Source organism: Stegastes partitus, unplaced genomic scaffold, assembly GCF_000690725.1.
Source record: "Stegastes partitus isolate 25-593 unplaced genomic scaffold, Stegastes_partitus-1.0.2 Scaffold478, whole genome shotgun sequence".
Classification (NCBI taxonomy): domain Eukaryota; kingdom Metazoa; phylum Chordata; class Actinopteri; family Pomacentridae; genus Stegastes; species Stegastes partitus.
The window spans coordinates 199,798-223,450 of NW_007578209.1; the positions used below are offsets into that span (position 1 = coordinate 199,798).

General features: G+C 43.4%; 1 protein-coding gene across 4 annotated transcripts in view; it reads right to left on the bottom strand.

The window, feature by feature from the left end:
• Nucleotides 1–226: 226 nt before the first annotated feature.
• LOC103360987 (protein EFR3 homolog B) overlaps nt 227–23,653 on the bottom strand; it is a 32,762-nt gene continuing 9,335 nt past the window's right edge. For all 4 annotated transcript variants that reach the window (XM_008286945.1, XM_008286944.1, XM_008286943.1 and 1 more), the window contains 22 exons: nt 20,790–20,866; nt 17,484–17,611; nt 16,693–16,843; nt 13,976–14,097; nt 13,492–13,641; nt 10,874–11,008; nt 9,252–9,330; nt 8,653–8,788; nt 8,376–8,537; nt 8,100–8,211; nt 7,871–7,922; nt 5,841–6,013; nt 5,661–5,736; nt 5,221–5,382; nt 4,863–4,994; nt 4,707–4,774; nt 4,440–4,567; nt 4,176–4,267; nt 3,744–3,792; nt 2,928–3,034; nt 2,788–2,837; nt 227–2,658 (listed from right to left, as the gene is read on the bottom strand). In XM_008286945.1, coding sequence (XP_008285167.1) covers nt 2,553–2,658; nt 2,788–2,837; nt 2,928–3,034; nt 3,744–3,792; nt 4,176–4,267; nt 4,440–4,567; nt 4,707–4,774; nt 4,863–4,994; nt 5,221–5,382; nt 5,661–5,736; nt 5,841–6,013; nt 7,871–7,922; nt 8,100–8,211; nt 8,376–8,537; nt 8,653–8,788; nt 9,252–9,330; nt 10,874–11,008; nt 13,492–13,641; nt 13,976–14,097; nt 16,693–16,843; nt 17,484–17,611; nt 20,790–20,866 — 2,447 coding nt within the window. In that variant the 3' untranslated portion in view covers nt 227–2,552. The remainder of the gene's footprint in view (nt 2,659–2,787; nt 2,838–2,927; nt 3,035–3,743; nt 3,793–4,175; nt 4,268–4,439; nt 4,568–4,706; nt 4,775–4,862; nt 4,995–5,220; nt 5,383–5,660; nt 5,737–5,840; nt 6,014–7,870; nt 7,923–8,099; nt 8,212–8,375; nt 8,538–8,652; nt 8,789–9,251; nt 9,331–10,873; nt 11,009–13,491; nt 13,642–13,975; nt 14,098–16,692; nt 16,844–17,483; nt 17,612–20,789; nt 20,867–23,653) is intronic.

A 23,653-nucleotide genomic window follows, 5' to 3' on the forward strand; every position in this document is an offset into this window, starting at 1 on the left:
ACAGTTTAAAATGTCTTTGGATACCATATTATGCTGAAAGGTGCGGGAGCAGTGAAGCAGAAACACTATACGCTGAAGAACAAACCCTGCAGCTCGTCGAACACCGAATGCTAACATCTGTGTGTAGTCGAACCTCCGGAGCATCTTGAGCTTCCTTCACTGAACAACAATGCATGACGTGATCTCGTTAGAAAACAACGTGACAAAACAAAAGCAGGGCCAGGTCTGCTATGATTACAGATGAATTTATTGTACAACACAGCAACATCACTAGCATGCAAAGTCAGGTATGACACGCATAAGGCATTTCCTCCATGTAAAAGCTGCCTTTGTCACTAGGTTTTCCAGTTTTTAAAGTGCAAAGTTCACAGAATGAATAGATTTGACCTACAGCACTACATTGTAAACAGATCTATTAACCAGACATGTAATGACAAAGAAAAAGTACGTTTGGATTACCGTCAGTTAATATTACATTACACAAATGCGATGACGACACGCGACAGACTGATAGATTTACAGGTCTTCACCGCCAAGTTCAAGATGCTGAACGGACAATTGTACAAGGTGTCACTGGAAGGTTTAGACAGCTGCACGTTGCGCTTAAATAGCTTGTTCTTCATTAACATGGTGGAAAGAGTCACTGGACAAAAAACTGTAAACTGTGTCTTGAAGAGTTTGGTCTTGGGTGACGATGATGAATCCGGGCGAGCGTTCACACAGACACGTGAACCAAGACGCCCACTCACGCGCCGATAAGACGAGTAAACATGGAGAGACGGTCCCATAGAGAGGCATGTGTGGACATAAATATGATACACGGGACGCTAGAAGAACAGAAAAAGAGCCAACTGGATTGCAACACATGACAAACAAGAGACAAACCAGACACTGTCTACATTTAACAAGATGGTCGTAACACATGCCCGACGCAGTTCGTCCACAGAAGCAAGAGGAGACACAAAGCGAGGGGGGCGGCCTCCCAGAACGCCACAAAACCCAACCGTCACAGCACCACAACAGCAGGTACGATTTAAAAAAAAGAACGCACAAATGGATCTGCTACCTACAGTCGGACCGTGTTAGCCAGGCTCGTGCCAAATTATTGCCATTATACTTTGTTTTTATACCTGCGTGTGCACACGTGCGCACAAAATGGCTTATTTCTCAGACAGATGCTCGGAAGCCGCAGCAGCAGCAGTATGGCGTAAAATCAGGACTCCAGCGGGACCGAGGAGGTGAATGACGAGACCGGTTCTGAACCCCGTACCTAGTAATGAAGTTATTTAAAACCTGCTTTTTCTACTGAGAGTGTAATCAGATGGGCTCATTAATAGTTCATGAGTGCGACCTGCTGGCCTTGAGATTATGCAGATTTCTGCTGTGGGCTGTTTAGACAGTTTGACTTCATGTGTTGCTGGTTACTAAGTGGAGATTCTAACAAAGAGTATCCGGATACTGAGTACATTTCTCCCTCGTCTATGGACACAACCAGTGCAGCGGCAGTCTAAAATTAGGATATACAGTATATATATATACACACACACACAACATCCCTAATCTGTACATCAGCTTAAAGATTTATATATATTCTCTGTATATACACATTTATATGGGAAGGAGAAAAATAAAGTATCATTAATTAATTTCCAAGTGTTTGATCTGGTAAACGTTGCAGTAAACACTTCACGATTGTGGCGCAGTGTGTGTGTGTGTGTGTGATGTCATCTTTTGGTTAAACTGTTAAAAACAATATAATAAATAGAACAGGAAATAAATGCCTGACATAAAAGAAGAAAAAAAAAAAGCACTTCTGGCTAACACTAAGAAGGCAAAACAAAACTACGGTGAAGCGTTAAAACACTGAAGACAGACGAAGTTCAAGAGCTGAGCGACATGAGAGACGGGAAGGAGTAACTTCATATCTATCCATCAATCAAACATACACAAAAATACATCGTCAAGTAAATTAGAACGCTTCAACTTCACACGCTTCCTGGCCATTAGGTCGATTAAAAAAAACAAAACAAAACGTAACATAAAATGTCCAGTAAGTACGATTGGTCAGTCTAATTTTGAGATCAAATGTAGTATGGCACCCTGTAAGGGACAAACAAGTCAAAAGAACGTCCAAGATCTGCAGTGGCAGCAAAGTGTTTCCAGCTACGGGGCATGCGTCAACTCAACTCATTCTAAAGTCAGAGAAGTCACGTTCAGTCGGCCACAGGTTGTCGTTCTCACAGTACTTGGCAAATTTATAATCTGAAAATCCAACCAGTGGAGTTTCTACAGAGGAGAAGTGGATGAAATTGGTTTCTTTTACTGCTGCATTTATCGACATTTGCCGGCTCGTTTTGGCAAAGGGTAAAAAGGAAAACCTCTAACTTTATCGAGAAGTGGCTTGTTCTTTAGTTGCAACGGAGTTTGTCCCACATGCACTGTGGTCGTCTGATTCCACGGTCAAGATGACTCACGCCGTCCCTCCCAGGACCCCTCTCCTGTAGTCGTGAACACGCTAAACTGTTCTGTAAGGTCGCTGTTGACTTGGTGGTCTAGTACACGCAAAGGTCGGGGAACTTCATCTCGTAAATGGGTACAGATCGACTCTGGTTTTGGCCGTAACCTGATGAAATGGTTCCAGATGGGCTGGGAGGAGGTCTGGACAGCGAGAGGAACAAAAAACAAAGCAATTGTTATCGCTATGAGTCAATGCTTTTGTCTTTCTCATCCGGTTAGTCAGGATCACTGCCTTCTGAGTCAATGTCAGCCTCTAGAAATATCCCTTACCTGATTGTGATCTCGAAGATCTGATTGAGTTTGCTCTGCAGTAGTGTGGCCTGGAGGGGACAGAGGTCATGAAAACATTTAATCCAGGAACAAGATGAAAAAAACGACGCTACAATCAAGGGTCAGTGTGTTTATTATACCCTGGCGCCGCAGTGGGCAGCTATCTCCTCGAAGGGGGCTTTCTGGAACTTCTCCACCACTTGTCTCCTCCGCTCCCTCTCCTGCTCCTCCATACCCACGCTGTCCACTAGAGGGAGAACGAAACACGTCAAAACGCTGGAGGTGGCAACGTGTGGTCAGTACCAGTGTGATTAAAGAAAAGAAGAACAGCAGAAATCCCAACCGCTGAACGCAGGACGAGCTAAACAGTTAACAATTAATAGTAAAAAGACATGTATTTAAATTAATACCTGAGTGCAAAAGCATCAAAATATACCAACAGTGCCAAAAGTTAAAATGCTCCTAATGCACAACGACATATTTAATAATAATGTATAACACTAGATTACTGGTGCTTCAGTGTGTTGATTACTGTAATAGTGAAGCTGGTAAAGAAGATTTAAATGTCTGCTGGGTAGCTGGTGAATCTCTTTATCTTTAACATTAAGCCATATTCATGTTTCTGTTATGAAAAAAAAGTGATCAAAGGAATGTGGATGAGTTAAAAGTACACAGGCTTGAATTTTACTGGATTAAAAGCAGCAAAATAAAAATACTCAAGCACAAGTAACACAAAACTTAAGTACAACACTTGAATAAAAACATGTTGTACAGTCTTTCTGCTGCCTGAGTGTTGTGTTTATTGCTCTGGCAGCTCATTTCAGTAAACAAACATGTTACCTAAACTACCGTCCACACACACACAAAGTTTCACCAAACGAGCACAACAGGTGACGCTGAGAACGGTGCCATTTCCATGAACAATCTAAACCGAGCCGATCCCAGAGTGGACGTACCGATGGCGTTTTTCAGGGTCTCAAATGTGATCTCCTCAGCTGGCGTCCTCTGCAGAACGGGACAAGAAAACGTCTGTTAAACTTTGAGTTCTAGATCAGTGGTTCCCACAGTGGGGGCAGCGAGGTGATTTCTTGAAATCAAATAACATTCAAAGATGATTACATGCTTCAATGTTTAGGCATAAACATTACAAAAGGATTAAAAACCAAAGTCTGCTGTTCCTACATAATGTCTGTTTATTCAGTACTACAGTTGATAAATGGAGATCTTCCTGTTTTCCTCTTCTTCCCTCTATCAAATAACCGTAAAATGATGTTACTATTGTGAGACTACTGTGTTTTACTATTCCTTTGTCTGTGGCACCGTTATATTGAGGGTCAAAAGGTTCGAAACCTCTGCTCAAGACTGTTGTAAATCCCTTTTTCGGTTACCTCCTCTTTCTCTGGACTGTTTCGGGACTCGACTTCGACCTGAAGCGAGATGGTCTCCCCGATGCTCTTCCTCTTGGACAGACGGTCCTCATCTGGAAGCAGAGCACAGATATTTATGCATTTACTGAAAATGTAAAAATAGAGGAAACCCAAAACAAACAAAAAAAAACAGAGAGACTAAGACACTGATGGTTTGCAAATTCATTTCAAAGTTCCAGAGAAGCTGTTCAGCTCTGCGTTTCCACTCAGGTTTGGGCTCCTCACCAGTGAACTGAGGGACGTAAGGCGTCGCCAGTCTCTCTGTGTTGTAACCACTTCCTCCAAGGACCTCAGTGATCTTCGACTGCAGGAACAAAACATCGCCTTCCACCTTCTCCAGCGAAGACGGCAGCCTGAGCATAAAGAAAGAACCCTGAATCTTTTTCATGAGGTAGGTAGCAGGACTTTACTGCTGGTATTGTGGATTCAAAAATCTAATTGAACTCTGGTGTGGCTGCGGAGAAAAGAGCCTCGTATGTGACGTTGACGTACTTGGGATTTTCAATGAACACGTCCTCGGGCAAAAGGTAAGGACTCTCTTTCTGTCTCACCTCAATTACCTGAAGGGCAGAGAATAAATAAAAGGTAGTTTATTAGCATTAAGTACTCAGACACAGACATTTGCACACAGAAGGCGTAGACCCACACCTCGTGGATGTGCTGGCAGAAGGCTGGGACGGTGGTGAGCTGGCAGATGAGGTTGAGGTAGGCGGCGGCGAGGGCATGAACAGCACAGCGGTTATAAACAGGCAGAGCCTCGTCGGTGGACAGAGCCAGGTCCTGCACGGGACGCAAAGAGACATCAGAAGAGATCCCTGGACTGTGAAACACTGTCTGTTCCTGCTGTTACTATTAATGCTTAATTTAAACTATCACGCTATGACACTGCCTCAGTTAATATATAATAATATATATATAAAAAAAAACAACACACTGTTACGGTCACCGCATTAAAATGGGAGTCGATAACTCCAGCTATAGGATAAAGCCGGATGTGCATGCGTACCTGCAAGGCAAGCGCCAGGCGAATGAGGTCCACCACCACCTCTTCGTTGGCCAGCTCCACGCTCAGGAGCCCCAGCAGAGCGAAGAGGGTCTCGTAGTGCTGCCGTCCGCTGCTCTGCTCCTTGCAGCCCAAGTAGATGTGTCGGTACAGCTGCTGGCCGTGCTGCGAGTGGATGATGTGCAGGGAGAATAATGATGAGCAACAGAGAGAGGACTCTGGAGTGTGGTTACATCGCAAGTCTGAATATTAATTTGTGCAAAGTAAATAGAAAAAACAGTTTAATGAGGATATACATTTACATAATGTTGCACAGACTGAATTACTAGTCTGCATTGGCAATTAACGCGCTGTTTTGTGAGAAATTATCCGTTTAATTATGTGTGAAAGTATGACAACATTTGTAAAAAGCAAAAAAATGCTAAGTATGGATAAATGTGTACCTTCTTCATGAATAAATTGTCCTGTCTGGAGCACTTGTCCACTTTAAGCTTCAGCACAGAGATGTCTGAAATGATGCTGCACAGAAAGAAAGCCGAGGGAAAGAAACACCAGCTGTTAGGCAAAGTTCCAAAACACGACAACTTCAGCCCGACTACGCTCCCACGTGCGCGACCACACACCTTATGCTGGAGAACTTGGGCCTGTTGTCGTGCCGGTCAATGAGACTGAGAAGAATCTGGAGCACCAGCAGTCGAACCTCCGGATCCTCGGTGAGAGAGAAGGAGAGCAACGGCTCCAAGAAAGAGCTGGGCAGCGCTGTCAGCATGTTGGTAGTCTGGAAACCTGCCGTCACCTACGAGATTAAAGACCGAAAGCTGTTTATGGTTTAAAATGTCTCGGCATGCGATGAGGAATCGAGCTGCACTGAGCGAGGCTGCGTTTTTGGTCTTGACACGTAAGCTGCAAATCATTTTCAAACACATTTTGCCCACATGTGGAAGTGCAAATTATATTGAGCAAATGTGACAAAAAAAAATGTTGGCACACCAGCGTGAGACACACTTGAGTTCTGACGCTTTTATTATAAAACATCAGTGTGCAAAACATTCAGGCTTCCCACCTTTAGTCAGCGCTGAGTGTTGCTGCTGAGGGTTAAAATGACGAACACCAGGTCGTATTAGGAGTCGCTGACTTGCTCTGGCTGTAGATCTATGACTTAACTTGATGACAGCCCAAAAAATGTAATTCTACAGTTGTCTGCTTTGTGTTTCTTTGCAAGTCTGTGAGGCTTTGGCAGCTTTCTGCAGTGTCAAATAAGACAGAAGACATCAAACCTATGGAATAACACTAATGGAACTGTACAGTGACAAAAAAGCATAAACAAAGCAAAATATTTTCCATATTTTAGAGCAGCTACCGTTGGCCTTCATGAGCGCTCTGCACACGACTGGAAATGTCTGAAGCTACCTCATGGCATCGTCATCAAGAAGTGTTTTCAGTTAACATCTGTGTGCTGTCAAAAATGAAACGGTGGAAATTCTTCTTAATGCATTTGAGATCATCAGTTGTGTTGTGCTGAAGTAGGGTCGGTGTTATGGAATTCCTTTAGAGGCTGAAGGAGGGTGAGGAACCCGACACAGAGAGACACACCGGAGACTCAGATGACTTGGGTGGAAATGAGGTTCGCTGGTACCAGGAGAACAGACACTAACAGAGCAGCAGTTCATGCCTACAATGCCAGCATCAGTTCTGAGGGTTCTCTCGCACCTTAGGTCTGATATCAGTGGAGACCATATCTAGATTTATAGATGACAGGAAAAGAAAGTTTGGCGCCTTGGTGCAATCTGGCCTTAAGGGGCGCAGGAAGTGCTCGCCTGTCCTCGTACAATAGATCTGCATGACTTCAAAAACCTATAGAAGATTTGCAGATCGGTACACATCTGTTATAGATATTATAGATTGATGTCACAAGACCTCTACTTGGCGAGGTCAGGAGAGGAGTTAAGGGTAAAGTTCAGTGTCATCTTCAGAGGCCTAACTCCAGAGGGAGCAAAGTCATTTTTCCTCCACAGTTGGTATGAACCAACACGACCACAGAGCTCCAGTGAGCCGTATGTCTGACGTCTCTGCGCCCCAGACTGGTAATGTGGTTGGGATGAGTACTTTCACAAGCAATTATATATGATTGATAAAAAAAAACATTACATCAGTAGAAAAACAGCCGCATTGCACAAACATTTCCCAGTGGAAGGAAAGAACACATGTGAAGCCATGCAGAGAAATGAAAACAAGAACAAATTCCTTAGCTTCAAGAGCACAGCTTGAAAATATTGTTTTTGTGAACGATATGCTGAGATAAAGTTTGATCTAGTACGGCTATTGAGAAATGACGTGTCATCCTGGCTGACTGGACTGATATTACTCCTTGACCCTCCTCTTACAGAACTAAGATAAACACTTGTATATAAACTCTACTGTCTTATATCAACTCAACTGATACGGCGAGGCAGTGATGGATGCTGCCACTTCCTCTTCGTCACTCTGACCTCCGGTGTGGCTTTCTTGCCCCTGCCATTTTTGCTTCCATAGCGGTTTGGTTTATTTCATATTTGTGTATGTGTTAACCTAAGAATCATGAACTTTTGTATTTCTTGTCCTTCGTGTGAACATTTCCGAATTTAAATTAAATCATTTAGAAATGAAAACTCACCTGAACCAAAGACTTGAGTAACATAACCTGAATCATCCTGGTCCCTTCAGGCCTGCGGATGAAAAACAGCCAGACTTAAATGTGTCCTTAAATCCACCAACACTCAAGTCTGAACACATTTGTTCACAAACTGTGACACCAGCTAAATGCACGTATGGCTGTCCTGGGAAAAGTCTGTATGATCGTATCGGATTGTATGTGCACGGCGTGAAAGTTATGAGTGACGTACCCGGAGCCTGTGGAGGGCAGAGCTAGGTGCATTCCAGGGACGGGGATCTTGCCCATGATGAAGAGCATGACCTCTGACCTCTGGTAGGTTGGCAGAGTGTTGGCAAATGAACCTGAAAGAGAAACATGTGGATCAGAAGGATTAAAGGAGGAACAGAAAAAAAAAATAATCCTAATGCTACTCAAGAGAAAACTCACACTTGCACAAAGACACAGACGGGTAACTATGAGCACCACAGACCATCTATTGAACCCTCCTACACATCCCGTTACTTACCAATGGTCCTAATGACTGCCTCCTGCAGCTGCCTCTCCTCGTGAGCTTTGATAATCTTGGTGCCGATGTTGGTGCTGCCGTCATATGAGCCGGTCAGCTCGTAGTCTACGCTCAGACGAAGCTGCCGCAGCAGTGTGTTGAACACCTCCAGCACTGTAGGACCTGCAAACACGCACAGAAGACTCAAGAGATCATTTCACTCCAGATAAAAATCATCTGATGTATTCTGTCTGAACCCCTGTAAAACTTCCCAGCACCTCGTGTGCATGTAACTCACCTACAGAGCCACTGGCTGCAATGGCAGCTGCTTCCAGCAAGACTTCCACTATCCCAGCTCGCACTGTGGCCGAGTTCTTGCTGTTAGCATCAAGGTGGCCGAGAAGCTGCTGGATCACCAGGTGAGAGTGTTGGGACTGAAAAAAAAAAAAAAGCAGAGGAGGAATGACTGAATGAAACCAGTCCGAAAAAACAAAACATAGTAGTTCTAGTTCTAGTAAACCATTGCACCAGGGAGCTAACACTGGAGCTGGAGATAAAGCACTTCACTGACTTGCATTTTTCATTTAAGTCCAAAATCAGTCACAGCTGTGAGGATTGGTGCTCGAAGGAATGTGGAAGCATCTCTAATTTTCTGAACTATGTTTGGCAGTAAATCAGTGGGAGCTCCATGAATATTGGAGCATGTTTGCACTCTGCCCCCCTACGATGTGTCACAACCACTTACAGAGACAAAAAAAAATAAATAAATAAATGGTGCTGCGTAAAGCACACATAATGTTTGAGGATTTCATTTGGATGTGGAGATGAGCAGAGTGAAAGAGAGAGAAAAGGGGTGAGGAAAGGTTGCGGAGAATATGCAGGCGTTGTATCACTGACCTGGATGGAGTACATGATGATTTTGAAGCACCGCACAGCGAAGGTCTTTCCCTCCCATAGAGAGTGGTTATCTAAGTGCCTGGGGAACGCAGACAGAAGGAGGGAGGATACAGACGATGTTATTATACAGCACCAGGAGGGATGAAGAGTAGTGAGGCATAGAGTACATTTACAGACTCCCGACAACAACACTCCATATGTACTTTTTTTGCAATTACGAATGATATGAACTGCAAAAGCAAAGGAAAGTTACTTATGAGATAAAAAAAAAAAGTAGGGACGCCCAGGTAAACATTTATTACAATGTGCTGCAGTCTACAATCAATATTTACAGGCTTTTGAGCATTTATATCAATCTAAAGTTGTGAAAAGTGCAGTGGCATGGCCATGAAGACCCAATCAACGCTAACGATCAGGATCCCACAAACGTAATCAAGGTCAGTACGACTGAACAGCTGGTTGAGAAGTAGGCAAAGAAGGTGTGCCGAGGACAGAGGGAGATAAATCACTACAGCACAAAACGGACAGAACACGGGACAGTGATGGATGGGCGGGACCCGGTCTCACACAGCACATGACTGCTGAGATGAATTAAAGGGAAAATTGAAAATAGATGGATCAAGACCGTTCAAAACAAAAATAAATTTGAGATATAACTGCACAGGGAAATGGAAATAAATCAACAAAGGCATCGCAGGTTTAGAAGCTGCTGGAGCTGCCCATGCCCAAGACCCCCATGCATTTTTAAAATGTTTTCAGGAGAACCTAAATTACTGGGTTTACAATTTGTCTGTCAGGGGACCGTATGGTTGTAAAAATCCACATTTTTTGCAGGTTAAAATTAGGAGGGCCTAAAGGCACCTGAAACATCAGCACTAATTGGCAAATTCTATCTGCTGTATCTCACTGAGCTTCAGCTGAACATTTTAGCTACTACACCCACCATAACGCCATGTTTATTAGAAAATAAAGTCGGAGAAAGCACAAACTCTAGTCGAGATGCAGGAAATTAAGCCAAAGGGGAAAAACGATAGATGGACAGATAATAGAAGTAAGAGAAGTGAAGGCACACAGAGGCACATGCGGTGCAAGGAAAAGGCTGAGGCAGATAAAACACAATATTCCCTGAGGAACAGTAACGGTGGACTGATTCAAATAAGGAGAGAGAGGAGGAGAAAGATGGAGAAACAAACAACTCACAGAGAATCAGATATGAAGACAACCGAGTTAAATTAAAAACACGACAGAAATTGTATGAAAAGCATGAAAATGCGGTGACAAAGCAGGAAATCCTGCAATTTCTTGCTGCAAAAGAACGACAACTTCAGTAAAATGACAACACCTCCAGGAAAAACTCAACATAAATGCAGTAACACACGATTGAAATGTCCCATCTGCAAATCACGCGCTCACATTTGGTCAAGAGCAACTGCGTAACCTTGCATTGACCTTGTCGCGGCCCGTGTGCCAATCAGAGTGAAGATCAAAATGCTGCACCAGAGCCCTGAGATGCAGCCTTCCTTCAGGTCTAGTCGATATGTCAAAAACAACAACTGCATAAGGGAGCACATCACAAACACAGACAGATCTTATAAATAAAAGAGTTTGCGGGGGTGTCTCACATCAGCACGGGTGTGACGGCATTCTTGATGTTGCCATAGGCGGCTCGTCCCAGCAGCTCCCTGAAGCAGCGCTCCGTCAGCTCCACCGGGCTTTCCTTCTCCTTCTCCGATGCCTGCAGCGGAGAGGGTGAGCGGCTGGTGGGGAGCGATGCAGGTGAGGAAGCAGAAATAAAAGGAGAGGAGAGCAAAGAGCAGGGAGGCGGAGAGGAGAGGGAGGCAAATTGGGGAGGGTGTAGACAGCGAGAGAGAAAACAGAGACAAGAAGCAAGGGTATGAGATCAGTTTGATTCAATAACATCTTCACAAAGGCCCTATTTCTTGCACTAAAACACTTATGGGCTGTATCAGTGCAGCCTTTATTCCTGAGGTGACTTTACCCTCTGCAGCTTGTCTGCAGTGAAAATTAAGTGACACTTAGCTGTTGTGTGTGCACACATTTGTGCACATCTGTTGTGACCACGGGGGGCATGTCTAAGTCTGTGTGTGAGCGTATGTGGCCACTCACACGGCGTCCAGCTCGAGCCGTTCTTTGTTCTCATGCATAGTTAAAAACATCCACCATAACTCTATCTTGGTCATGGCTAGCCTCGGGTAGTCCACCAATGATGACATTATTTATTAACAGCCTAATCTCTTTCATCCTGTCTGCTGCTGCTGCTGCTGTGGAGGAAATGTGAATTCCTGCCTCTCACGTCCAAAAGCAGCAAAATTGAGAATAATAGCATGAACTGAATATACTGGGTTAACTCAGGACACAAAAACAAGCTTTTTGTTAATTTAATATTTTCTCAGGGCTGCAGAGAACAACTTTTGAGAAGCCGAGGTCTAAACTCCCGTTTTAACGGTCTCAGGTCTAATGATTTGGAAACTCACAATCTTTGCTTTCATCAGTTTACAGAGGCTGGTTTTCAGTCTATTTAAAAAGGGAGAGAGAGAGAGAGAAAAAGAATTGCTTGGGAATAATAAAGCCTTTGCCAGCACCTACATGACACGTAAAACAATCGTGATGGTCCTTGAAGTAGAACACATAACAGTGAGTCCGCAGAAGCTTCCGTTATCTCCAGAAACAAACTTTCTGCAGAAGTCGGACGGCTGAGTAAGGCTGATCTTTAAATGAGTTGGTACATGTGCACAGGGACTAATGCAGAGTAAAAATGCACCATGAGTGAAGTAATTAGACTCCGTGCTGACTGCTGTGGGTAATGACAGGCTAGACTCGGTGAGGAGGAAATGAGGAAGCACAGCAGGGGCAGGCCTCCAGACGCACACACACAGCAGAGGGAAGCGGAGATGGAAATGTGTCTCTCTCTTTCAATAACTTTCTCATTTCTATCACTCTAATTTCTATTATCTATCCAACAGCCAATCTCCCCGTGTTCTTATTGCTGCCCTCCCCATTTGCTCCCACAACCTTCAGATGTCGGCAGTGACGTCAAAGTGAATTTCAGCATGTGGAACGCTGCCAGGAGAGGGATGCTGCAGACTCGCTCACACGCTGGCATCCTTTAGCTCTCCGTGTTTGTAAGCTCTTATTCTCCACCCATTGCGCTATTTCTGTTCATGTTTCCCTCTTTCATGCTCTTCACTTTTCTCCTTGATTTTTTTTTCCTCCCTGTGTTCTGGTCTCTTTGTTCTTGGATGCTGCTGGTGGGCTGACAGACGCCCATAAGGGGACCAGAGCTGTCAGTGGGTTCACTCAGTGATGACAATGATGATGAATGACAAAGGTGATGGCTGGCTGGACCGCCAGGACAAATATGGCCAAGCGTTCGACACACAGCAGCAGTTGGCTGTGGCGTCGGGGCCCTGGACTGTGCAACTGAGGCATGGCGGGTCAACACCGGCCAGTTTCGGGTCATTAACTGTCTCCACACATTTTAGATGGCACTATTTGAGCTGATTTGTGGCCATTATAAACACATAAAATGATCACGTCACATCAGAGACAAAGTAATACATATATGAGTGGTTTGGGAACAGAAACTTCCAGGTTTTATGGGGTGTGAAGTATAATGGTAAATCTAACTTCTGACAGGAGTTGGCTACAATGCAAGTTGACAAGATGCAGTGCTTGTGGAAAGATTGTCCTTGGACAGACTAAACTACACCATAGCTGCCTGTTAGAGCACATCAGCTTTAAGTTCACAAAAAAAAAAAAATGAAGAAACGAACACCATCCGACTATGAAATATGGGTAATTTGTGCTGCCTCTGGCAAAGGGAATCCATGAATCTTTAAAGATGAAATAAGTCTCAAGACATGGCTCCTCTAACAGAAAAATGATCCAAAACATACAGCATCCAAAAATGGATGAGAATAGAAACTTAGATAATTCAGAAGTGGCTTAATGTCCATGGAAGTGCTGCAGCTCACAGCTGGGGGGAGGAACTGAGTTTGTTGAAGGCCAAAAAGTCTCATTAAGAGCCCCAAGAAGCACATGGTTTCAGCACCATTTTAGGGTGTGCTGCAAAACTTGAGGTCCAAATGGCATTTCACGTCCATGCCTTTCTGTTTTGTTAATTATAGAAAGTAATACTTCACAAAAAAAATGAACAGCAACATGTATGTTCTACTAAATGTGTAATGCAGCCTCATCTACAAACAGCAACAGCACTCACCTCTCCGTACGTTCTCCACTCTGCAGGTTGAAAAGCAAAGAGGGGACGATCTTGTCCATGTGCTGAGGGTCCCAGATATTAGCCTGCAGCTCATCATTCACAGTCTTCCTCACCACACCCTGCAGACCTTTGATACCTGCCATGCGAATCCTGAAGGCAACAATCACACACAGACACCAGGAATCATCTGACTGATACTTCACACTATAAATACTCAACTATATTTAGCAAATCACATTTTTATCCAGCTCTTTGATTGCCTACCCCTCTGCGTTTTTATGCAACCAAAATATATTTCACTTGTCAAAAGGTGTCTATTTTTAAGAATTATTACTGAAGATGACAAGATCTCTTTGAAAAGGATTTTTAAAAGAAATATCTAGACGCAGCGGTAGTCTAAAAACAAACCACCTCCTACGTGGTCTAAAAACAGCAGTTGCTTAATGATTCTGTCTCCGGTGCAATCAAGCATCTGTCCACTCACTTAGTGCGGATGTCGGGGTCCTCGTAGCTTGAATGGCACATCTCACTGAAGCGTGACACAAAAAAGTCGTAGCTGCGGTGGTACGATGGCGTATCCTCTTCTATGTTGGCAAACTTTACAAACTGGTGATGGAAGAAGAGGGACAGGAAGAGCAATAAGTCTCCATCGCACATCCTTGAGTTTATTTTGATTCGATTAAACACACTGTAGGGAAATATCTCTAAGTCTTAATGGTGAATATCTGCTAAACCGACGTCAAACCGTAGCTTCATAACATCTCATTAGAAGTGAAAAACACAGGGCAGAGGGTTGGGGGGGGTATCTCCCGCTGGGTCAGAAAATGTCACCATACAAACAGGCTGACATTCAGCTTCACACCACTCTCCAATTAATAAATTATAAACTGGGTTTCTTAGAAAGAGGTCGGATCATTATACTCCCTAAGGCAAAGATTACACCGTAAGTAGTCAGAGATGCAGATGGTAATTGCAGTAAATAAATTCCCATTAGAAAATATAGTCAGGATTAGCTGCAATACAAAAACAGGAGCTTATACAACAAAAATGAACATCTAAAGAAGTCCTTGGCGAATCTTTTCTCCCCGTATAAAACGAGTGCTTGGAGTGGCTTTGAAATTAAATGAAGTATCCTTGAGCAAATTAAATGAAGTGGGCCTGTAATTGTTCCTGTGAAGCTGCTCGGTTACAGCAGCAATTTACTGCTGCAGTTGATACCTGGAAGCTGCCCAGTATGACCGGCAGCAACGCTGGGCGGCTTCCACGTATTAACGTCTCGGCTCTGCGTTTGCTGAAATAGACTGCATCTGACGGAAAGCTTTCAAAATGCTGTCTGAAACCACGGGCGATACAGAACAGAGAATACGAAGGATCTTGTTGCAACCGCGAGCAACAGCAGGAGGAACGAATTCCTGCCTCGAGTCTTCTCCGTCACAGAACAATCCATGAAAGCAACAGCAGGCTGACAGAAATATTAATTCGGGCACTGAGAGAGAGTGCGAGGTTTTAGGTCAGTGAAACAGAGTGCAAGAAAATCGGATAAGGTTTGAGTATGCCATGATAAACTCTCTAATCCCCTCTCTTCACCTCCCTCTGACTCGGGTCTTCTTTTGATGAGCCGTACTGTGTAGACTAAGAAGACACTGTTTGGTTGTTGCCATGCGAATGCACAGCTATTTGAATGTGTAGTTCTGAAGCTCTGCGTTTTGTCTGCTCTGAATATACTAGAGGTCAGTGTAATGCAGTACACGGTTTGTGCACAGGGTGTCACTTTTGTGCTGTGGCTCATACAGGACACAGGTAAGATCTGAAAATCAGTGCTGCTAAACGGAAGCAGCAACCAGCTTTTGACCATTAACCAATACAGAGGAATGAGAGGGATCTTATAGACTGCTGTAATGGAGTCCTGGATGAGCAGTTGAAGATCTTTGTGCTGCGAATAATAAATATGTCTTGTAAAGCCACAAGAAGAAATATTTGGACTGCACTCGTTTTACTAGACGTGCAGCCTGCTGCGTTACGGATGCATAATTTACTAGCCTGTCAGTGCCCCTCTGTGGCTTTAGCTTTAAACTGAGCCTATGCATTATATAGACTGAACACTTGCTGCAAAACACAGGCACTCTGAATGCAAAGACTTAAACCCATGCATACGGTCAAATTCCTCTGCTACTGGCTTTGCGTGTGCGAGAGTTCATCGCCGTGCGGCCTTGCATTCATCTTAAAATCCACACTCCTACGTGTGTTGCACGGGAGATTGATAGCAGGAAGCTTATGAGTGAGCATGTCTTGTCAGTCTGTATAGATGACTGCAGAGCTCTGCCCATGTAGTCTGCAGCTAATCTGATTTCCTTTATGCGTCCTCTGCTGACCTGGCCCACGGCTGCTGATAGCTGCTTTCCACATCGGGGGGGATACTCATCACTCTCTGCCCACCACTCTCACGCTGGGCTCTGATCCTTCCCAAATTCTAACAGTATTCCTCTCAAGGTTAACATCTTTTACTTTGTGCCATCACATCAGGAAAGTAAATGCGCCCTGTCAACTTTTGATTAGATAATACCTCTAAATCCACTCATGTGGGTAGAATTTGATGCAGCGGGAAAGCTTAGAAACTAAGACACATTAGGGACCGACGGTTTCAGCGTGTGGACATTTATCTAAATTTATGTCAGTAAAACAAGCTGCTGTAGCTTTTTTTTATGACTCTTGCGACTGAAATCAAAGGCCACGTTACAGCGAGGCAAGTTCCTGTGCTTATTAAACTGTTTTTATAGCACAAAATTGTCTGTGTTCAAACTGCAGCTGTACGGTACATCCTTCAAAATAACAATGTACTACAGACATCAAGCTAAACAAAGGTGAAAGGTGCGTTTGTTCTCTCCCTGAATGCAAACACTAACCTCCAACAACTACTTGATTAGATTTTTTTTCATTACATTTACAACCCTTTTTATTGCAGCAACTTATTGCAGGAGTGTAATTTTGGTGTAGATTCACACAGCACTATCAAAGAAAGTCACGACATTTTATTTGCAATTTAAAATAACTAATTCTTCTACAAAGATATATCTAGAAAATGCTCATCACAGAAGAGGAGTACTGGTTTTATGGTATCTGAGTGCATCCAGGGCTGTTTTAGTTTGTTAATCTGCAAAACATAAAATTCTTCAAAGTAGTAAAATGATCCTGAAAACTCACCGAGTTGGTTCCGAGGATCTGCAGGCTGGGTTTGTCCGACTCCAGCAGCTTCCGTACCATCTTTAGAAAGCTCTCCACAAACAGGTTGATGCTCTGGCAGTGACAGGCCATTAGCAGCTGGTCCAGGGCTTCCATGGCTATGCACACGTACCTGAATTGGAAAAGAGAGACAGAGGGACACCATTAACCTCGAAGCAAATATAATCTGTGTCTGGAACAAATCAAAATGTGATAAGCTCTGCCAGACAAACTCTGGAGACTGACATATTGAACATATTTCAGGGAGACTCTGCCAAGAGTAAATGTAATCTGTGCAGGCTGTTTGCATTGGTGAGAATCATCACACAGCATCCTTGTCATAAATCATGAAAAACAACAACTTTTATTGTGTATAAAGTACAGACTGCACGGACGCAAGATGACCAAAAAAATAAAGAAAAACAGACTAACATGCCTCCTCATGCAAATTAAAATGAATTTTCAACATGAAGAAGGATCAAGAACACACAAATACGACACAAAGGGACTCCTAAATGCACAATCTAAAGCTCTTCGATGAGCTCTGATCCTGTGCAAAGATCCGTGAAAATCTCTGCGATGAAAGGCACCACTATTACTTCATAGAAAGGCCACATATACCCGGCAGATTTTCAATGTTGAAACGTTAATTGTGCTGAATTTAAATCAGTTAATGCGTGACAAAGCATAAATAACCAAAATGTGCAACGGTATTTGTCGGAGGAAGAGAAAGCTGAGAAGTTTAGGAGCCTGTTCTGAATGGCAGAGCTCACCCATATCTGTGTCGGGCCACATCCCTCGACAGCCTCTCCGACAGGTAGGCTCCGATACGGTCCAGCTTCTCCGGAGCTGACAAAGCGTAGAATGTCAGCTTCTCCATGTTGGCTTTGACCAGCCCATCCTAACAGGGTGATGGAGGGAGACGCATAAAGAGAGAAGGGAACAGAGAAAAATGGAAACTTTAGAGCCTCATTCACATTTATGTTTTAGGACAGCAGGAGCAGTTCTCCCAGAATAGACATTTCAGATCATGATACACGTGAGGCAGGTGTGTCCACTGACTGGTTGTGTTTGCTTCAACTGAGAAAACGATGCTGAGGGAGAACAATTCGTTTGCTCTCTTACAAACAATTCATGGGCTAAGTTGTACCCTAAAGTGTGCACTTCTTCTCAACCTCAAAACACAAGCATATAACTAGATCATCAAGTTTCCCCTCCTACTTTCCCCCTTGACCTACTTCACTAGTCTTTAGTTTGTTCAGGGGGAGGAGAGGGCTAAAAACATCCACAGTCCACTGGGATCCCCTTTACATTCAGACAAGAACTGAAACAAGCAGCCAATAAAGCAGTACTCCCAAAAAATTAAAAGTGTAATTACACACTGTATAAATACACACTTAACTTTTTTAAGGTTTGGAAAGAAAAGACTGCAATGCTGAGACAGAAACATGAGGGACGGTAGAATCGGTTTGTTTGTTATACCTGCACATAGTTATGCAAAGCAAAGTGTGATGCGCAAGCAAAATATAATTCATCATTTGCAAAACACCTGGCATACAAAAAACACCCTACCGAGTTTATTCAACTTGAAATATGTTGGAGGGAAACAGCTCGATAAGCTGGGAACATGTATACCCTCACTAAAGAACATTTTCACAGCGAGCATTTCGACTTGTCGTCATAGCAAAACATTACAGGTGTTGTTAATAATATTAATAAGGGAAGTGCCTCAGTAACAAATGGCAGTGACAGTGAACCAGCATGCACGATACCAGGACCATAAAACTGGAAGAAACATCAGTTTTAGAAACCTGTGCTTTTCCAATTGTGACAATTAAAAATGTCATGAAAAACACAGCATTAGCAACACGTGCTAATGTGACGTACCCTGTTGTAAATAGTTGTAAACGTCTGATAATTGATCAGATTTATACAGCGCTTTTCTAGACACTCAAAGACGCTTCATACCGTCAGTTATTCATTCACACACATCCATCCTGGTGGTGGTAGTTAGGGTTGTAGCCACAGCTGCCCTGGGGCAGACTGACAGAGGCCTGGCTGCCATTCTGCCCTCCGACCACCACCTCAAACAATCCATTCATTCACACCAGGCAAGACCCAGGTTACAGGGCAGAATCGAACCACCGACCTTCCGATCATTGACCTACTCGCTCTTCCAGCTGAGCCACAGCCACCCAAATGTTTGATAATGACCTGTACCTATAATTACTCAATGATTTTTATTGTGGGTTGATATCTTTTAGTCTACAGAGCCAACCGGCTGTTCATAGAAGATGTTTTGAAATGTTAAAATGCTGAACTTCAAGCAGTTTCTGGGCATTTTTGCTCACATTTCAAGTCACTGTGGGACTATTTTAACGGCAATATGAAGTCCTGCACCCCTCCTGAAACAGCGCAATCATAGCGAGGACTCAAAAACCTCTTTAGGTGTTGCTACATCAAGGCTCAAGAGATTTTTCACCATGATGAATGTCCTTGTATCCTGTTCTGGAGCCACGCTGTATTTATTTTATTGATTAGATTTGTTTTATTTTCCTCTCAGTCTCTCTGATTTGTTTCCATACTTGTCACCTAATTGCTCTGTGTAAACACAGCCTACAGTCGGTCACAGCGCAGTCAATCGTAGCTTCCGGTTGTGCCGAGGATTTTTATTTTTCCTACAGTATCTGGTTAGTGCAGATGGATGCAGATTTTTGGCAAATTCTTAAATAGGACATATAGAATACGGTGGTTTTAATAAAATATTAAAATGTTTAGGCTGAGATTTGAACGTCGTGAATGATCACAGACAGTCAGAAAGTTGATGTTCTGATGACTTTTTCCTGTTTTTACAGTTTCTACTTATGATAAATGGGGTAGTTTTTTGCAATTTTTAAAAGATTAACATGACTTTAAAAAAACACTGGCAGGTTTAGGGGTTCAGAAGGATAACGATGGCCGCATTCATTTAAGACTTTCCCTTTCCTAAGCGCTGCTGTTGTGCATTCCAGCTGACTGGCACATGTAAATGAAATGGAAGCCTCGTTAGTCATGATCATGAGTTGCACCTGGGCTTTTCCTGCTAGGACAAATCAAACATGTCTGAAAAAGGTCTATTTGTCTGATCAGAGGGATATTTAACAGAACAGCACAGGACTACAGCTCTGCTTCTCTGAAACAACCTGTGGCCAGAATCTAAAATCAATCACACAGCCAGAACACTGCAGCTCAGGCAAGTCTTCTAAACTAGTAATACGCTAAATCGTACTATAGACATTCTGTACAGGCAGAAATCATGCAAGACACAGAGAATACAACCTACAATTCACCATTATACCAACAAAACACTGAAATACTTTAAATGTGCGTCCACATGCTCGCAGAGTGTGACGCAATCTGATCAACGTTGTACGACGGTCTCATTATGCCCATCCTACCGTTAGTTACAGACTCACTGCAGCCAAACTTGGAAGCCTTTTTGGGAACACAATGTGCAGGTGCACACGCCCGCGTACACACAAAACAGGGACACGAAGCGTGAACGTATTAGCATTCCCCTGTATTGCAGTTTGGCCACAGATCTGAAAGGTAAAGTGGGTTACTGCGGTAGAACAGAGGCACTAATGACAAGTTTCCTCTGCAACAAACCGGCGCCTTCGTTTTTACCCAAACTACTGCTCTTTGTGAGTCATCTGTATCAGATCTCAGCTAATCATGAAAATAGCAGCAAAGATGCTTCAGCACCAACAGCTACGTAAAACACGGTTAGGTATGAAGGCCTTTGCAAACCACCTCCACCTCACTGTTTCGAAATCCAAGAAATTATCATACCTATGTTTATATTCACTTGCCAAAGGAATAAGAAATGAAAGCTACATCTGGCGCAGCAGTTTTCAACCTGACTGTACCTTAAGAAAACACCTGTTTTTTTTTTTCCCAGTTCAGCGAGTGCATTAGTAAGCTCCACATAATTTCCATACGCAATCATGCAGCAGACAGACGAATAATATATTCCAGCAGGAAAGACAGAAAGCCGGAGCATTTATAAAGAAACAGACAGTGTAAGCTGAGCGTCTCACCTCGGGATCTTCTGGGAAAATGTTGTCCACCAGTCTCTTGTACCGAGGCCTGAGTGCCCCGCAACAACCACAAACCCCTGAGGAAGGAGAGAGATGGAGGAAAAAACAAACAGAGAAATGGTCAATTAGACTTATACAGCATGACTGACAGAAATGCAATGAAACCAAGTCGCGTCTTCTTTCCTCATCTACTTTCCGTGGCAGCACTATTTGTCTGTGCTGTGTCACTCTGTGCAAATGAAATGCAACTGTGCCAAAGTAATGAGGCAGCTCTCAAATCAGTCATTTGTTCCCCAGATAAGTTTAGACATCATGTAAAATTGTTGGCTGGGTTAAAATCACCATGTAGTTAGTAGTCTTGTATAGCCAAACCGATCTCCACAGCGCTATGTCAGAGTCGTCCATTAGCAATCTGCTGTATTGAAAAAATAAATAAATAAAAACTCTCCGGCTTGTTCGTATTTCTTTAAACCATTAGCCTTGGGCAGTGCTAAGCCCTGGAGGCAACGAGGATGGGGAACTGGTTTTGGTGGAGCATTTGTACTTAGAGCTTGCAGGCGTCTTCATTAAAATGGCAAAAGAAATAATGTTGTTTTCAGTAGCAGAGGAGATTTCAAACATGGCAACACGGAGATAGCAGCAGGGCGAGACAAGACCGTGTGAAACATGAACCTGTGACATGCTTAAAGCCACAGTCCGCATACAGTGAGCCAGACTATATAGTGAGTAGGAGTTGTGCTGCTGATTCATCCGCTTCAGCTGCTAATGACTCAACATTAATCGCATACAATATCAACCCTGAGAAAAACTGGAAAAAAGGCAATAGAAGGTAAAATTCCACTATTTCTAACACTCACTGCAATGACGCTCAAATCGACCTGCCATGAAAGAAAACACATAAAATAAATAATAATGCCTTGTCACAGTTATTGCTAAAGCCTTCCTTAAGTGGGAAACTTAAATATGTATATTATTAATTTCATCATGTAGGTACAGCTGTGTCTCACCCATGACAAGTGAAAATTATGTGTTGAGAAAAACTTCACAGCAGCTTCCGAGGATATCCCCTGCATAAAAACACCCTGGATATGTAACAGCAAGACAGAGCTCTACCCCTCAGTAAGTCAAAGACGCAGCAATTTCAATGCCGGCCCGATACAATCATTCAAACGTCACATCCCGAGGTTAAAACCGTGAACGCGCGTTAATGTTGATGGAGCTTGATTGGTACCGTCACAGTCTGTTCCCGCGCTGTCGCACAACACCAGCTTTTATTGTGCCCCACAAACACATGCTAAGTCAAGGTGATTCTCAGCAAAGACAATTGAGAAAAGCAAGATATGGAAAGAATGCAGTCACAAGACAATCACAGTCATAACAATGCAAATCAGATACACAGACAAATGCACACACACACACACACACACACACACACACACACACACACACACACACACACACACACACACTTGATCTGTTTCTCTCAGTCAAGACAGCCTTGAAGAGGAGGGATGGTGCAACACACAGTACGAACGGCGAATTTTCTGACTTTGCATTTAGGAGAAAGCAGCCAGCTAGGCATCCAGAGAGAGCTGGATTCTGATTGGCTGAAGGAATTCAGCAGTGGTGAGTCATAAGAAGACCCTGGGAGAACGAAGATATGAATAAAGGGACAATCTCCAAAAAACCCAAAACGAATCTCTGAACCCTTCGTGCAGCTCCCCACAACAATTATTACCTCGCTGCCTTCATCACGCACTCGCCGTGTGACTTTTGGAGTCACAGAAGCCAACAGAGAAAAGTAGGTCACTGCACTGTCAGCAGTGCAGCCAAGTAATGAATGGCACGGCGGTCTGACAGTTCAAACAGAGGCGCCAGAAATTTAGAGTATTTTAAACAAAAACAACGCAATCTGCAAAGAAACAGCTTTTTATCCATCTTTCCTTCCTTCCTGCCTCCCATCGTCAGTTTCCTTCCTCTTATTCTCCCCCTCAAACGTTTCATTATTCATTATTCTAGTTGCCGCTACAGAGACTGAAGCCTTTTTTCACCCCACAATGACCAGACATCAACAAGATTACCGGTTGCCCAATACAGTATAACTATATCCAACACACAGTAGATTCTCCCTTGACTCAACGCCCACACACTATATTACATGTATATATATATTTTTTTATTTTTAATGCACCACCAGCGCAGTCAGCGACAAGTCTTGTGGCTCACGTTCAACTCTGCTTTCACTATGAGGCACGCAGACTCCTGCAGAGACAAGCCTGCAAAAAGCAGCTGTCAACTGGTGCCACTCATCCCAAACGTCACTAAATTTATATCAATATAAAATGAACACGTTTCACGCAGACCGTGGAGACAAACATCTGCCACATCTCACTCAGCGATGCACACAGACGCGCCGATCTCGTCTCCCTTCTAAAGACAACATCAAAGTTTTCTGTAAAAGCTGCTTATTTCCGAGTGATGCAACGAGAACATGAAATATAAGCGTGGTCTGCTTGAAATGCTAAGCAAGGATAAGGACGAATCAGAAGCACACACAATATAAGCCCAACCAGCACAAAGAACCAGCACACAATATTTAATTAGGACCGGAACGAATGATCATTTTTATGATCAGTTGATTCAGTGACGATTAGATTAGACAGATAATCACAATTTCTCCCACACCAACGTGATGTCTTTCTGTTTTGTCCAACAAACGGTTCACAGTCAAAACCAGATCTTGAACAATTATTTGAATAATGGATTTGTATTAAACTAGGTGTCAACTATTCTGATAATCAATTCACTGGTTTGACTGATCGTTCCCAACAAAATAATCCCTAAACCCATCCTCTCAAATGTGC